We start from the raw sequence: 13030 nt of genomic DNA, 5'->3' as shown, positions 1-13030 counted from the left end.
GTAGAAAAAGAAAATAAAAAATAATATGATTGGAAAATAAACATAAAAGGAGAAAAAAGCAAAGAATGAAGAAAAACGATAAATAAGAAAAGGAGAAAAATGAAGTAATTAGCCACAAAAGCTACGTGTACAAAAGATAATTAGTTTGATTGATAGGAAAATAAAGGGGAAGAGAAGAGAAGGGTATTTATTTTGATTAAGCAACTCACTTAAAGATAAGATTGACGTGATTACGGGCTTAGGGTAGCGGCAGGCCCATGGATACAATCAGCACTTCGGCCTTAAGGGGTACTTGGTATGTAGCTCGCTGTTGGGCAGTGGGCGCTGTTCTATCTTTCGAGTCATGTCCTAAAAGATATCCTTCCAAATCAAAAACTATCCCTCTCTTCCAATCAAAACTTAATACTACTCTATATAATAAAAATACCACTTGATCAGTCTTTCTAGAAAACCCTAAAACATGTCGGGCGGGTTTTTCCGGGTAAGTTTTCCTCTTGATTCTCCATTCGTCTTTGTAGATCCAAGCTCCAATTTCGCTTTTATGGCTGATGAATGATAGATTCAAAATTGTTTTAATTTAGGGCACGTCGGCCGAGCAGGACACTCGGTTCTCTAATAAGCAAGCCAAGCTGTTGAAATCTCAGAAGTTCGCTCCTGAATTGGAACATCTGGTGAGTTCGTTTTGTAGGAGTTATTTGTTTAGGTGGAAAGGCTTTCTTCATTTTCTTCTTAGTTTTGAATTTCTGGAATAGAAGATCCCCTTCATACTTGTTTGATTATGTGTGTCTCAAATCTATTATGTGATAGGTGGACATGACCAAGGTGAAGATGGATGTAATGAAACCATGGATTGCCAAACGAGTTACCGAGCTTATTGGTTTTGAAGATGAAGTTCTTATCAATTTCATTTATGGCCTTCTTGAACGAAAGGTGGAATATACATTATACTTGTTTGCTTGATTTAACTATGTTTTGCTAACATTCGGATTTTAATAATTAACACTCAGATTTTACTTTTCAACATTTTTTTTTTCAAGAAAGAAGTAACATTAAACTGGTGATGGATTTCAGGTAGTTAACGGCAAGGAGGTTCAAATTTCACTTACTGGATTCATGGAAAGAAACACTGGCAAATTTATGAAAGAGCTTTGGGCGCTACTACTTAGTGCACAGAACAATGCAAGCGGTGTTCCTCAGCAGTTCCTAGAAGCCAAAGAAGAGGAAATGAGAAAGAAGAAGGTGTTTCTCGCTGTTTTTTTTGTTGCTTTGTGGTCTTAAAAGTACCTCTTGTTAGTAGCCTTTTTTCTTCATTTTTTCTAGGCTGAGACTGATCGAATTGCCAATGAGATTCAGAAGAAAAAGGAGAGAGAGAGTAGGGAGCTGGATCAAGAGAAAAGGAAGATGATGGTAACTAAAATAATATCCATGAAAGAGTTATTTTATCCAGAGTTGGGTTTTCTTTTTTAACTTTTGTTTGTGTTTCCCTGGTATCAGCCTGCTTCTGCAATTATTTGGGTTCATATCCTTTACCTCAAACTACTGTAGGACGATTATGCCAGCAATTCGAGACAAAAAAATGCTGCACTGGAGCCAAGTCCGAAACACCAGCCTCGGGTGCGCTCGACAGATGATTTAGACCATGTTGACAGAAATGGCTCAAGAAGAATACACAGGTTAGGATTTGAATAAGTTTTTTTTTTTGGTTTGGCAAGTAAAATGATTTAGTAAAGAAGCATCCAGGGGTTGAAACCCATTGAACCAGGGTACATAGCAAATCTGTTACCTGTTACCTGAATGGCTGGATAGCCTTTCGCATCATATACACTCTACGACATAAAATACAGAGTATGAATGCAAAGCAAGACTATCATCCCAATTCAATTTCCTTTCCTGCATTTAATTCCCCATTGCAGCTGACACCATTCTGGCCTTCTTTCTTCTTTCCTGCATTCTTTACTATCCAGTTCTTCACTGGTTTGTAGTGTCGGCCAATTTGTTGAAGTTTGGAGAGTCAAAGTTCATAAGCATCAACATTTATCATATGTAATGAAATCTGTACACAACATTCAACAAGGAATTATATGTTCTCCTCTAATTTCTGAAATAGAATTTAAGCTACTTTCTAAAAATAGTAGCCTAACTCTGACCTATATGACTGGACACGACAACCTCTCAATTGCCAACCAGCCTCAGCAGCACACTAATTCCTCTATGTCTGTGTCCCTTAACTTCTCGGTTGTGTGTCCAGGGTTTCACTCAATCTCTTCCAGGCCGATGAGACTTTGCTCGATCTCTCTTCTCATTGATCTCCTATTGTGTATTGTGTGTGTTTTCAAGCAATATGACTGCTTGCTAAACAAACTGCTGCTGATGAAACACCAAAATTAAAAGGGAAATTCTTTGGTGAGGTCTTGAATGAGACCAAAGGTAAGGAGACCTCTCCCTCCGTAGTGAAAAAAGGGCAAGCAAGCAAGCTAGCTATACATTGAAAGTAAGCGTTTGATGTCACTAATCTACTTATTTCCGTCTTACAGCTTTCTTGTAGTATTGCTCTCATGTTGCCAATATCTACTGGCAATACAATACCTGATTATTATCACCAAACGAGTTAGTAAATAAAATTTTATTTCATTCTTTGCCTACATCATATCGTGTCTTCTCCAGGGTGGGAGTTGAGATTAATAGTGAACAACCAAACAGTTATGCCGCGTGCGGAGTACTTTGTTGATCCTATTTACCTGAAGTCCTTTATTAAGTCCTAGGCACTTCCTATTAATTAGATATGTTAGATAGTTATGTACATAATATGAATTAGTCCTAGTCCCACATAGAATAGAAGTATGATATGTATTGTATAAATAGGGTTCATTGTATTATAATTAAACAGAAAATCAATAATGGATTTTTCTCCCGTGCATTCTCACATGGTATCAGAGTAACCGTGAGAAATTTATCGCTGTGCATAAATTCCATCGACTCCGGGAGGAGAAATCAGTCAACCGGAAGCCCTTTTTCCAGGAAAAATAGGTCTGTCTGCAAGAATAATAATATCCGTCAGTGTTGTGCAAAAACTAACACCACCAGGAAGTAGATGAGCCCGACCAACCCTTAAAAAAATCTTTGGCAGAAAAGGACTCATGCGCCCTCCCCCGCCGCCAGAAGAATTTCTCCGGCGAAGTTCCGACGTCCACGAGCCGGCGCGTGGGGTTGTTTCCGGCCAGATTTTGGCTAAACTTCTTCAGGACAGTCTGTTCTCCTCGCAATTCCGAGCCTATCCATCCAGTTTAAATCAAATTTCGACCACTTTTATACTTTTCCGGCGTGAACAATGATTTTTTCCCCGGCGTGAACATTAATTTCCAGAAAATTTCTGCTTTTTCCGGCGTAAACATTATAATGGCATTCGTATCAGAAGCCTTTGACTCACAATCCGTTGGATCCAATGCATTGAATCCAATCCAGATGGTTTCTTTATTGGATTATATTGAGTTCCTTAAGTACAAAGCATGTAAACAAACATCTTCGAGGATATCTTCCGTTGTTCAAACGGATAGTAGCGTGACTTGTGTCTCCCAATCTTCAATCTCTGAGTCTTGGGTCATTGATTTAGGTGCATCTGATCATATTTCTGGTAACAAATCTTTTTTCACTACTATTTTATATTCTCAATCTCTCCCAACAGTCACAATGGCCAACGAGTCTCAAATCATGGCAACTGGAATAGGTCAAGCAAGTCCACTTCCTTCCTTACCTTTAGATTCAGTTCTGTATGTTCCCGGTAGTCCTTTTAATCTCATAGCCGCTAGTCGCATAGCCAAATCACTTAAATGCTCTGTTTATTTCTTGATGATCTTGTTTTTATACAGGAACGCAGTACAGGGCGGATCATTGGCACCAGACGTGAATCAGATGGACTTGATTACCTTATCCTTGCAAAATCACATGGACTCACATCTTGTCTTCTTTCAACAACTTTTCCTGTTACTGATTCACTAGATTTATTACATAAACAGTTGGGACATCCCAGTTTGTCAAAACTTCAGAAAATGGTACCTGGTTTATCTCACTTGTCCACTCTAGAGTGCGGAGTCATGTCAGCTCGGTAAGCGTACCCGCTCCCATTTCCCTCGGCGTTTTAATAATCGAGCAGAGTAACCTTTTACTTTAGTCCATTCAGATGGTTGGGCTCCTAGTCGGGTCAGTTCTACCTTGGGATTCTGCTACTTTGTCAGTTTCATTGATGATCATTCCAGGTGCACTTGGATATTTTTGATGAAAAATCGATTTGAGTTATTTTCTATTTTTCAGACCTTTCACACCCAAATTCAAAATCAATTTGGGGTTTCTATCCGCACATTTCGTAGTGATAATGCCCTAAAGTATTTGTCTTTCCCATTTCAGCAGTTTATGAATTCTCATGGGATTATTCATCAAACATCTTGTCCGTACACATCCTAACAAAATGGGGTAGCTGAAAGAAAGAATAAATATCTTATTGAAACTGCTCGTACCTTACTCATACCATCTCATGTTCCGTTGCGTTTTTGGGGGATGCAGTTCTTACATCTTGCTTTCTTATTAATCGTATGCTATCTTCAGCTATCCAGAATCAAGTTCCATTCGCTGTCCTGTTTCCTTACTTACCTTTGTTCTCTCTTCCACCCCGTGTCTTTGAGAGCACGTGTTTTGTTCATAACCTTACTCCAGGAAAAGATAAGTTAGCTCCTCGTGCGCTTAAGTGCGTATTTTTGGGTTACTCGAGAAGGGATATCGATGTTATTCTCCTAACCTCCAGCGGCACATGTTACCTTCTTTGAAACCCAATCATACTTCACAGGTCCAGGTAATCACTTAGATATTTCTGAGGTGCTACTAGTCCCATCTTTTGGAGATTCAGTCACTATCTCCCATTCATCTTCCTCTACAACTCCAACTTCACTACCTACAACTCCAGTTGCTACTCCACCACCTATAACTCTAGTTCCACCACCTAGTCCAGTTCAGCCTTCTACAGCTCCACCACTCCTGACTTATCATCGTCGTCCGCGCCCAGCATCAGGCCCAACTGGTTCACGTCCTGCACCTGACCCCGCTAATACTGTGGACTTGTCTCCTCTTAGTCAACCGATTGCACTACGGAAAGGTATACGGTCCACACTTAATCCTAATTCCCATTATGTCGGTTTAAGTTACCATCGTCTGTCATCACCTCATTGTGCATTTGTATCATCTTTGTCCTCTTTTTCCATCCCTAAGTCTACTGGTGAATCGCTGTCTCATCCAAGGTGGCGACAAGCTATGATTGATGAGATGTCTGCTTTACATACGAGTGGTACTTGGGAGCTTGTTCCTCTTCCTTCGGGTAAATCGACTGTTGGTTGTCGTTGGGTGTATGCAGTCAAAGTTGGTCCAGATGACCAGGTTGATCGACTTAAGGCTCGTCTTGTTGCCAAAGGGTATACTCAGATATTTGGACTCGATTAAAGTGATACTTTCTCTCCCGTGGCTAAAATTGCATCAATCCGCCTTTTTCTATCCATGGTTGTTGTTTGCCATTGGCCTCTCTATCAGTGGGACATTAAGAATGCTTTTCTTTACGGTGACCTTGAGGATGAGGTTTATATGGAGCATCCACCTGGTTTTGTTGTTCAGGGGGAGTCTAGTGGCCTTGTATGTTGGTTGCGCCGGAACCTCTATGGTCTAAAACAGTCTCCTCGAGCCTGATTTGGTAAGTTCAGCATAGTTATTTAGGAGTTTGACATGACTCATAGTGAAACTGATCACTCTGTGTTTTATTGGCATTCTGCTTCAAATCTCGGTATTTATCTGGCGGTTTATGTTGATGATATTGTTGGTTTATGTTGATGATATTGTTATTACCGGCAATGATCAAGATGGTATTACTAAGTTGAAGCAACATCTCTTTCAGCACTTTCAGACTAAGGATCTGGGCAGATTAAAGTATTTTCTAGGTATTGAGGTTGCTCAGTCTAGCTCAGGTATTGTAATCTCACAACGGCGCCTTAGACATTCTTGAGGAGATAGGAATGACAGGCTGTAGACCTGTTGACAGTCCTATTGATCCGAATTCTAAACTTCTGCCAGGACAGGGGGAGCCGCTTAGCTATCCTGCAAGATATATGCGGCTGATTGGTAAAATAAATTACCTCATATTGACTAGACCTGATATTTCCTTTCCTTTGAGTGTGGTAAGTCAGTTGTTGGATTCTCCCCGTGATAGTCATTGGGATGCAGTTGTCCGCATTCTTCAATATATAAAATCAGCTCCAGGCATAGGATTATTGTTTGAAGATCGAGGCCATGAGCAAATTGTTGGGTACTCAGATGTTGACTGGGTAGGATCACCTTCTGATAGACATTCTACGTCTGGATATTGTGTTTTAGTAGGAGGTAATTTGGTGTCTTGGAAGAGCAAGAAACAGAATGTGGTTGCTCGGTCTAGTGCAGAAGCAGAATATCGAGCAATGGCTGTGGCAACATGTGAGCTAGTTTGGATCAAATATTTGCTTAATGAGTTGAAATTTGGTGAGGTTAGCTAGATGGAACTTGTGTGTGATAATCAAGCTGCCCTTCATATTGCATCAAATTCGGTGTTCCATGAGAGAACTAAACACATTGAGATTGACTCTCACTTCGTCAGAGAAAGATACTCTAAGGAGATATCGCTACAAAGTTTGTGAAGTCGAATGATCAGCTTGCAGAAATTTTCACCAAGTCCCATACTGGTCCTCGTATTAGTTACATATGTAACAAGCTCGGTACATATGATTTGTATATATTGGCTTGAGGGGAAGTGTTAGATAGTTATGTACATAATATGAATTAGTCTTAGCCACATAAAATAGGAGTATGATATGTATTGTATAGAGGGGGTGTTAGATAGTTATGTACATAATATGAATTAGTCCTAGTCCCACATAGAATAGGAGTATGATATGTATTGTATAAATAACATTCATTGTATTTTAGTTAAACAGAAAATCAATAATAGATTTTTCTCCTGTGCATTCTCACAAGATAAAAGATAAGACTTAAAACTCAAGGAATTGAGTAGCGCACTATCTCCACCTTGCTGCAAAAATGCAGCTGTCAAGTTTGACTTCTGAATGATTAGTGTAAAGGCACATAAATGGTGAATTGTATTGGAAAAAGAGTTGCTAAAAAGTGGGGACAGATTTCTATTTAGACCAATTTACTTGAGTAAGATGGAGGAGAGTGTTATTCTGTGTTTGTGGGGGGGTGGGGGGGGGGGGGTCTGAGATCCATGAAGTTATGGCGAAAGCATCCTTAACAATGCGGAGGTGCAAACGTATGGGGAGCAATGGTAGTCCACGCCACCTTGATCTGCATGAATCTGTGGCTCTACTATCACATGAAACACTTTTAGCATCGGTAGAGAGTGCATGGCTGTCTATTAAGTGTGCACAAGTGTTTGAATCATATGAAAGATTGCAACTTACATAATGATATACATTAATCATGCTTTAGTATCTCAATAATAAACACTTGATCAATTCTTGTATGCAGTTTCTTGTCACGTTTCAGCTGTTTAGGGACTATGTAGTAACTAGTTTTTAGACTGAGTTTGGACGCCATTGATACAGTCTAAATGAGATTTTGAGATGCTATATGAATTTCAATTCAAATTGCAAATTGTAGTAGCTCCAAGTTTAAAATAAAACTACGTTAGAGAAAATTTGTTCAACTTTCCAGAGGGAAATGAGACCAACATATGGGAACATGGAGTAATAACGAAATTTCTTGCTTATAAAAGTTGATGCTAGTAAATACAACAAACAGGGTTATTTTTAATCTGGATTGTTGAGGACAGTGACTATCTTTTCTTGAGTTCGGATGGCATGAATCCATCCTTAATGGGATTTTAAGATGCTATATAAAATGCAGATCAGATTCCAAACTGTAGTAATTCTAAATCTAGAATAGAAATTTATTAGAGAAAAATTGTTGACTTTCAGAACGGAAAGGGTATAAACATATAGGAACATGGAGGAGTAACAAAGTTTCTTTCCTAAAAAAGTTGATGTTAGCAAATGGAAAGAAGCAAGATTATTTTAACCTGGTCTAGGGGAGGTTGAGGTATGGGTAACGACATTTTGGTGGATGGAGCGAAGTTGGAAATAGATGGAGGGGTGTTGTCTTTGCTATTAAGAGTCTACAAAAGAGGGAATGTTCCTTTTTGTTGCACTTGTTATCTTCAAAGTTTATCTGCTTACTACCCTGCTCTTTTGCCTATAAAACTTGGGGGCACTTACCTCACTCTCTGGTAATAGTAGTGGCATGACCTTCTTCATTATCAGAAAAAAGAAAGAAAGAGTAGTGGCTTGACCTTCTCTTGCTCTGAAAATGATCCCTCCACACCTGTAAGAGAGTACTTTGATTGATCTTTTGTCTCCGAGTTACCAGTTTGTATAAATTAATACCAAATCCCTCCTCTAACACTTTACTTTTGTATGTTATTACTCTTAGAAAACATAATTGTAGAACTTTATCTGCCTTGGCTCAATTCATCCTCCTTTTCCTGTGTGTTGTGCAGGGTCTCTAGATCCCCACGTTCAGCACATCATTCACCCTCCCCGAGGTATAACTTGTCGTATTTCTTGTGGCCTCCTACACATAGAATATCATTTGTTTAATTCTTTGGATTCTGTGCAGGAGATCAAGGTCAATCAGCAAGTCATTTTCTAATTCAAGGAGTTATTCTGGGTATTTTTTCCATTAAGCTCCTTTTTTTTTTTTTTTGAAATTGTCCCCCATTTGTTTTTAGATGATATGTATCCTCAGCTTTCAGCTTTTACTTTTGCTTTCACTGAAATGATGATGGCTTTATCTTTTAAAGTGAAAGGCGCAGGTCACGAAGTACATCCGGATCTCCTTTAGAACGGAGAGGTCGCTCACTTTCATCTGAAAGGGTATACCGCTCTCCACCAAGGCGCTCTGTTTCACCTCGTAGGAAGCATTCACCTCAACAATCTCTCTCTCCACCAAGACACAGGCAAAGATCAACCTCCCGAGTACGTCAAGGGTCACCTTCTGTTGCGCGGTATCGAAGACGTTCTCCATTCCGACGTAGGAGGTCTCCCATTCGATGTAGATCGAGGTCTCCCATTCAACGTAGATCGAGATCTCCGATTAGGCGTAGATCACGATCCCCTATGTGGCGTAGGTCACGGTCTCCAAGTAGACGCTCACCAGTGCGATATAGATCAAGGTCATCTATTAGATGTCGATCACCACTTCGGCGCAGAACACCGAATCCCACAAAACGTAGGTCCCCTTCTCCGGTGGGTCGGGGTTACCACCGATCTCCATTGAGTCCTCGAAGTTCTCTATCTCCAGCTCAACGAAAATCCTTCATATCTGGCAGGAAAAGATCCTTAACCCCTGCCAGAAGGTCTATTTCACCTCAAGGATCACTTTCTCCCTCACCCATTTACCACAAGTTTCCTTCACCAATCAGAAAGAGAATATTGAAGAATGAAAGTTCACCAGTTCAATCTCCTCGGGGAAGGATAAGGTAGTGATACATATCAACTCTCTTGTTTTCTAAGACTTGTTACTGACGATTGTTGTTGTAACTCGCGAGCCCAGAGTTATTAGCTGCCTTGTATACCTATGCTTGTCTTGTGTTGTCTCTGATCAATGAAAATACTGGATTGCTTTGCTTCATAGATAGACTGCACAAATTTTAGGTGCATGGAATTTTTATGTCTTGCTATGCTTGATACACATTGTAGGAGCCGTGAAAAATACTCCCCTATTCGACATGCCCCTCCAGTAAAAACTGAGGCGCATAAAGGATCCAGATCATTGGAACGTAGACGTCCTATTTCTTCTAGGTCACCACAGAGGGACATATATGACCTTAAGGATTCACGAAAAAAAGAGTCGCTTTTGCCTCCTCGGCGACGGCGGTCACCATCTGTTTCAGAATCTCCACGCTCCAGATCGGCCTCAGAATCTCTACCAACAAAAAGGGAAAGGAGTCCTAGTGAAAATAGAGGGTATATGCTTTCTTTAATAATATTGTTAACACTGCTAGTGCTTCATGAATTTTATCTTTGAATCTTAATGTTGTATTTTGATTATTATAGGCCAAGGAGTACTTTGAACCAGAGGGAGAGAAAGACAATTGACACTGACAGCCCAAATCCCAGGAAATTGAGAGAGCACAGAGTTAGTTCTAACATTTCTGAGAAAATTGCAGATGAGAAAGAAATGAACCATTCAAGGTTAGTAATGGATAATGCGTCATTTAGAATCGGAGAAGTAATTTTGTCCATGGATATTTTAAAGTAATATATTATGTTTTCCTGATTTTTGCTGGATTGCTGTGGTTCAGGGAGGCCTTTGAGCATAAACCTAGGTCTTCAAGAAAAATTCCTACAACACCTGATCCAAATAAAGATCTTGGAAAGGGGCGGGATGAGGAAGAATTTTCTGAATTTCATAGCCATTCAGATCGCTTGGAGTCAAGAAAGCGAAATGAAGTGATGAAGAGGTTTGTTTACAACTGCTTTTCTACATTTTGGCAGCTTTAAATGAATATTTCCTGCATGTTTTATTTGTGGAGTAAAAGATGCTCAGTCTGTATGCTTGATAATGCTTGTGTATATTTACATGCCAGTGAAAAATTTTCCGCAATGATGGAGCAAACAAAGGAGCTGGATCAACAAAAGTCACCATCAATCCATAGACACTCTCATTCAGTTAAGAGGGAAAGGGAATCATATGCCGGGGAGAGCTTCAAAGCAGAGAAGGAAAACCTGTCTCATGCAAACTATATCAAGGGCAAAGAGCTACTTGAGTCAGAAACTCCCCTCACTTCATCAAGGAAAGCTGAGCAGAATGATCAAAGTGGTGATGATGGTTCTGGTTCTGAGGAAAGTGAAAAGCGTAGAGCTAAAGTTAAGGAAAAAAGAAAGCATAAGAGGTCTGGCAAATACGAGTCATCGTCAGATGATAGTTATGACTCTGATGTTGAGGGTAGGAAGGAGGCTAAAAGGAGGAGGAAAGAGGAGAGGAGATGGAAGAAAGAGGAGAAGCGTAGGCGGCGGGAGGAGAGACAGCGCAGAAAGGAAGAAAGGCATGCCCAGAAACTAAAATTGAAGTCAGCTAATGCCATGTCTTCGCCATCAGATACAGAGAGAAATCCTGATTGCCATGCTTCTTATGATGAGCATCTGAGGAAGGGGGATGTCGAGGAGTCAGAGTCCGTGCAGAAAAGGCTTGAGATTGAGCTGCGGGAGAAGGCTCTTGAATCTCTCAGAGCAAAAAAGGGCATCAGCCATTAAGATTCTTGCTGCTTTTGGACATTATTGAGCTGCTATTCTTGTCTTAATAGTCTTCTCTTTCAGCTTGCTTTATCTAACTAGAACTAAATGTTTACTATGGATATGTTTATGATATTTAATGTAGTCTATCTTTACCCCTGGCAGCTGAATTGCATTAAAGAGGGTTTCCTGAGCTAGTGTCTTGACATCAACTTTATGCTGACCTACCTGCTAAACATTCTGGTAAAAATTGTCTTCCCTTTCCTGGGAATGTATTTGTTTCCTAATCCACTGGAAATCTTCTTTTGTTGGCTCCTTATAGCCTTGACTGGCGTTCTTGTTTATTGGTCCTTTATTAACTACAAGATTGCAATCTTTATGTTAGAGTGTGTTTTTTGCTTGAAAGACGAATTTGAGTGATGTTACACTACGAAGAAATGCCAGGTTTAGGGCATTAGCTGATCCAAATTATTTATATTTGGTTTATTACCTTATCATGAAGGTTTTCAAATTTTCCCCTTCTATGATATTGTTTCTAAGTTGACTTTCTGGTTAATTGATAGATCATAATATTGTCCACTAGATGACCTCGTTGAGCAGACATGTGCAGCTCGATATGTGGATCTCCAATACAGGTGATGTGTTACCATCCTTAATTGGCTGCGTTAGATAGTAGGGTAGAATGCCTATTGTTTGGAGCTTTTACCCTTAAATGTAAACTTATCTTATTTAGGTCTCATGGTATTGAGTGCTGATTTACCTTGTCTGGCTGGCAGCTCGACTTGCTCTCCAGAATGTGATTTGCTTTTTATGATGATCTGAGTTCGTGTTCGTTTTGTCACTGTGTTTGTATCAGTAGTTAAGACAATACTGGTGCATTATATTGTTTCTTATTATCTTGCTAGTGTTACGGTGCTACTGTTTTTTTTTTTTTAAATCTTTCTTTGAGCTGAGTGTCTATCGGAAACCACCTCTCTACCTTCCCAAGGTAGGGGTAAGGTCTGGGCCTCAGACCCCACTTGTGGGATTACACTGGATTTTTTTCCAGACATTCTTGATATCCATATAAAGCTGTATAAGTGAACCTTTTATCCAACACCCCCACCCCCACACCCAACCACACCCAAAAAAAAAAAAAAAAAAAAATTCTTCCTGCCTGCTTTATTACCTGGCGGATATGGTCTTCATGCTATTTGATAGTTCATCTAGGTAGTTTCATGGGTTATGCCAGGTTTCTAATCCTATCAGACTGGCTATTATCAAATTATTCCATGCATATAGATGTGTGCTTGTTTATATCAGGATAACTTCTTGCAGTTGCACTGTTTATACGATATGGAATGAGTTCAATTTGGATATCGCCTCTATCCGAGGCGCAACTTCTCCTTTACCTTATATTATTCTGAAGAAGCTAAGTTGTTTAGTATCATAAACATAAGCTAAAGCTTTTCTCTAGGATTCTAGAGTAGTGGAAGGGGCATGTAAAGGAAAGGTATGTCCAAGACTTCTTATGCTTTGATGGACAAATGGAAAGAGAGAGAACCCAGCTAAGGATGCTGCAATTTTCGTTTTTATTCAGACTCTATGGCATCCTTTTGGATGTCCGGTAAGAGATAATATTAGCCGTTAGATTATTGTGCCATGTCTGTAGGTACATAGTTCCTAATCATAGTCAAAATATTGTGCGGTGTGGTCCAGCATGAGGTTGGTCTTAGCGG

The 13030-nt window shown here is 39.8% G+C and overlaps 1 protein-coding gene across 3 annotated transcripts; it reads left to right on the top strand.

Annotated features, from left to right (window-relative positions):
- The first annotated feature begins 299 nt into the window (after positions 1-299).
- On the top strand, positions 300-12230 carry LOC107787198 (uncharacterized). Of its 3 annotated transcripts, none has more exons than XM_075232858.1 (15): positions 300-481; positions 582-671; positions 808-930; positions 1072-1239; positions 1321-1407; positions 1546-1673; positions 8576-8620; positions 8695-8745; positions 8879-9556; positions 9777-10043; positions 10134-10271; positions 10382-10540; positions 10667-11555; positions 11896-11947; positions 12046-12230. In XM_075232858.1, the coding sequence occupies exons 1-13, from the start codon at positions 461-463 to the stop codon at positions 11331-11333; spliced, it is 2622 nt and encodes an 873-aa protein (XP_075088959.1). In that variant the 5' UTR covers positions 300-460; the 3' UTR covers positions 11334-11555; positions 11896-11947; positions 12046-12230. The 3 variants fall into 3 exon arrangements, with proteins under 3 accessions (XP_075088959.1, XP_075088956.1, XP_075088950.1); XM_075232855.1 differs by having other exon boundaries at positions 11876-11947; positions 12089-12230; XM_075232849.1 differs by having other exon boundaries at positions 11876-11947.
- The last annotated feature ends 800 nt before the right edge of the window (positions 12231-13030 follow it).

This window comes from Nicotiana tabacum, chromosome 2 (genome assembly GCF_000715075.1).
Source record: "Nicotiana tabacum cultivar K326 chromosome 2, ASM71507v2, whole genome shotgun sequence".
In the NCBI taxonomy this organism is placed as follows: Eukaryota; Viridiplantae; Streptophyta; class Magnoliopsida; order Solanales; family Solanaceae; genus Nicotiana; species Nicotiana tabacum.
This window is presented reverse-complemented; position numbering and strand designations above follow the sequence as displayed.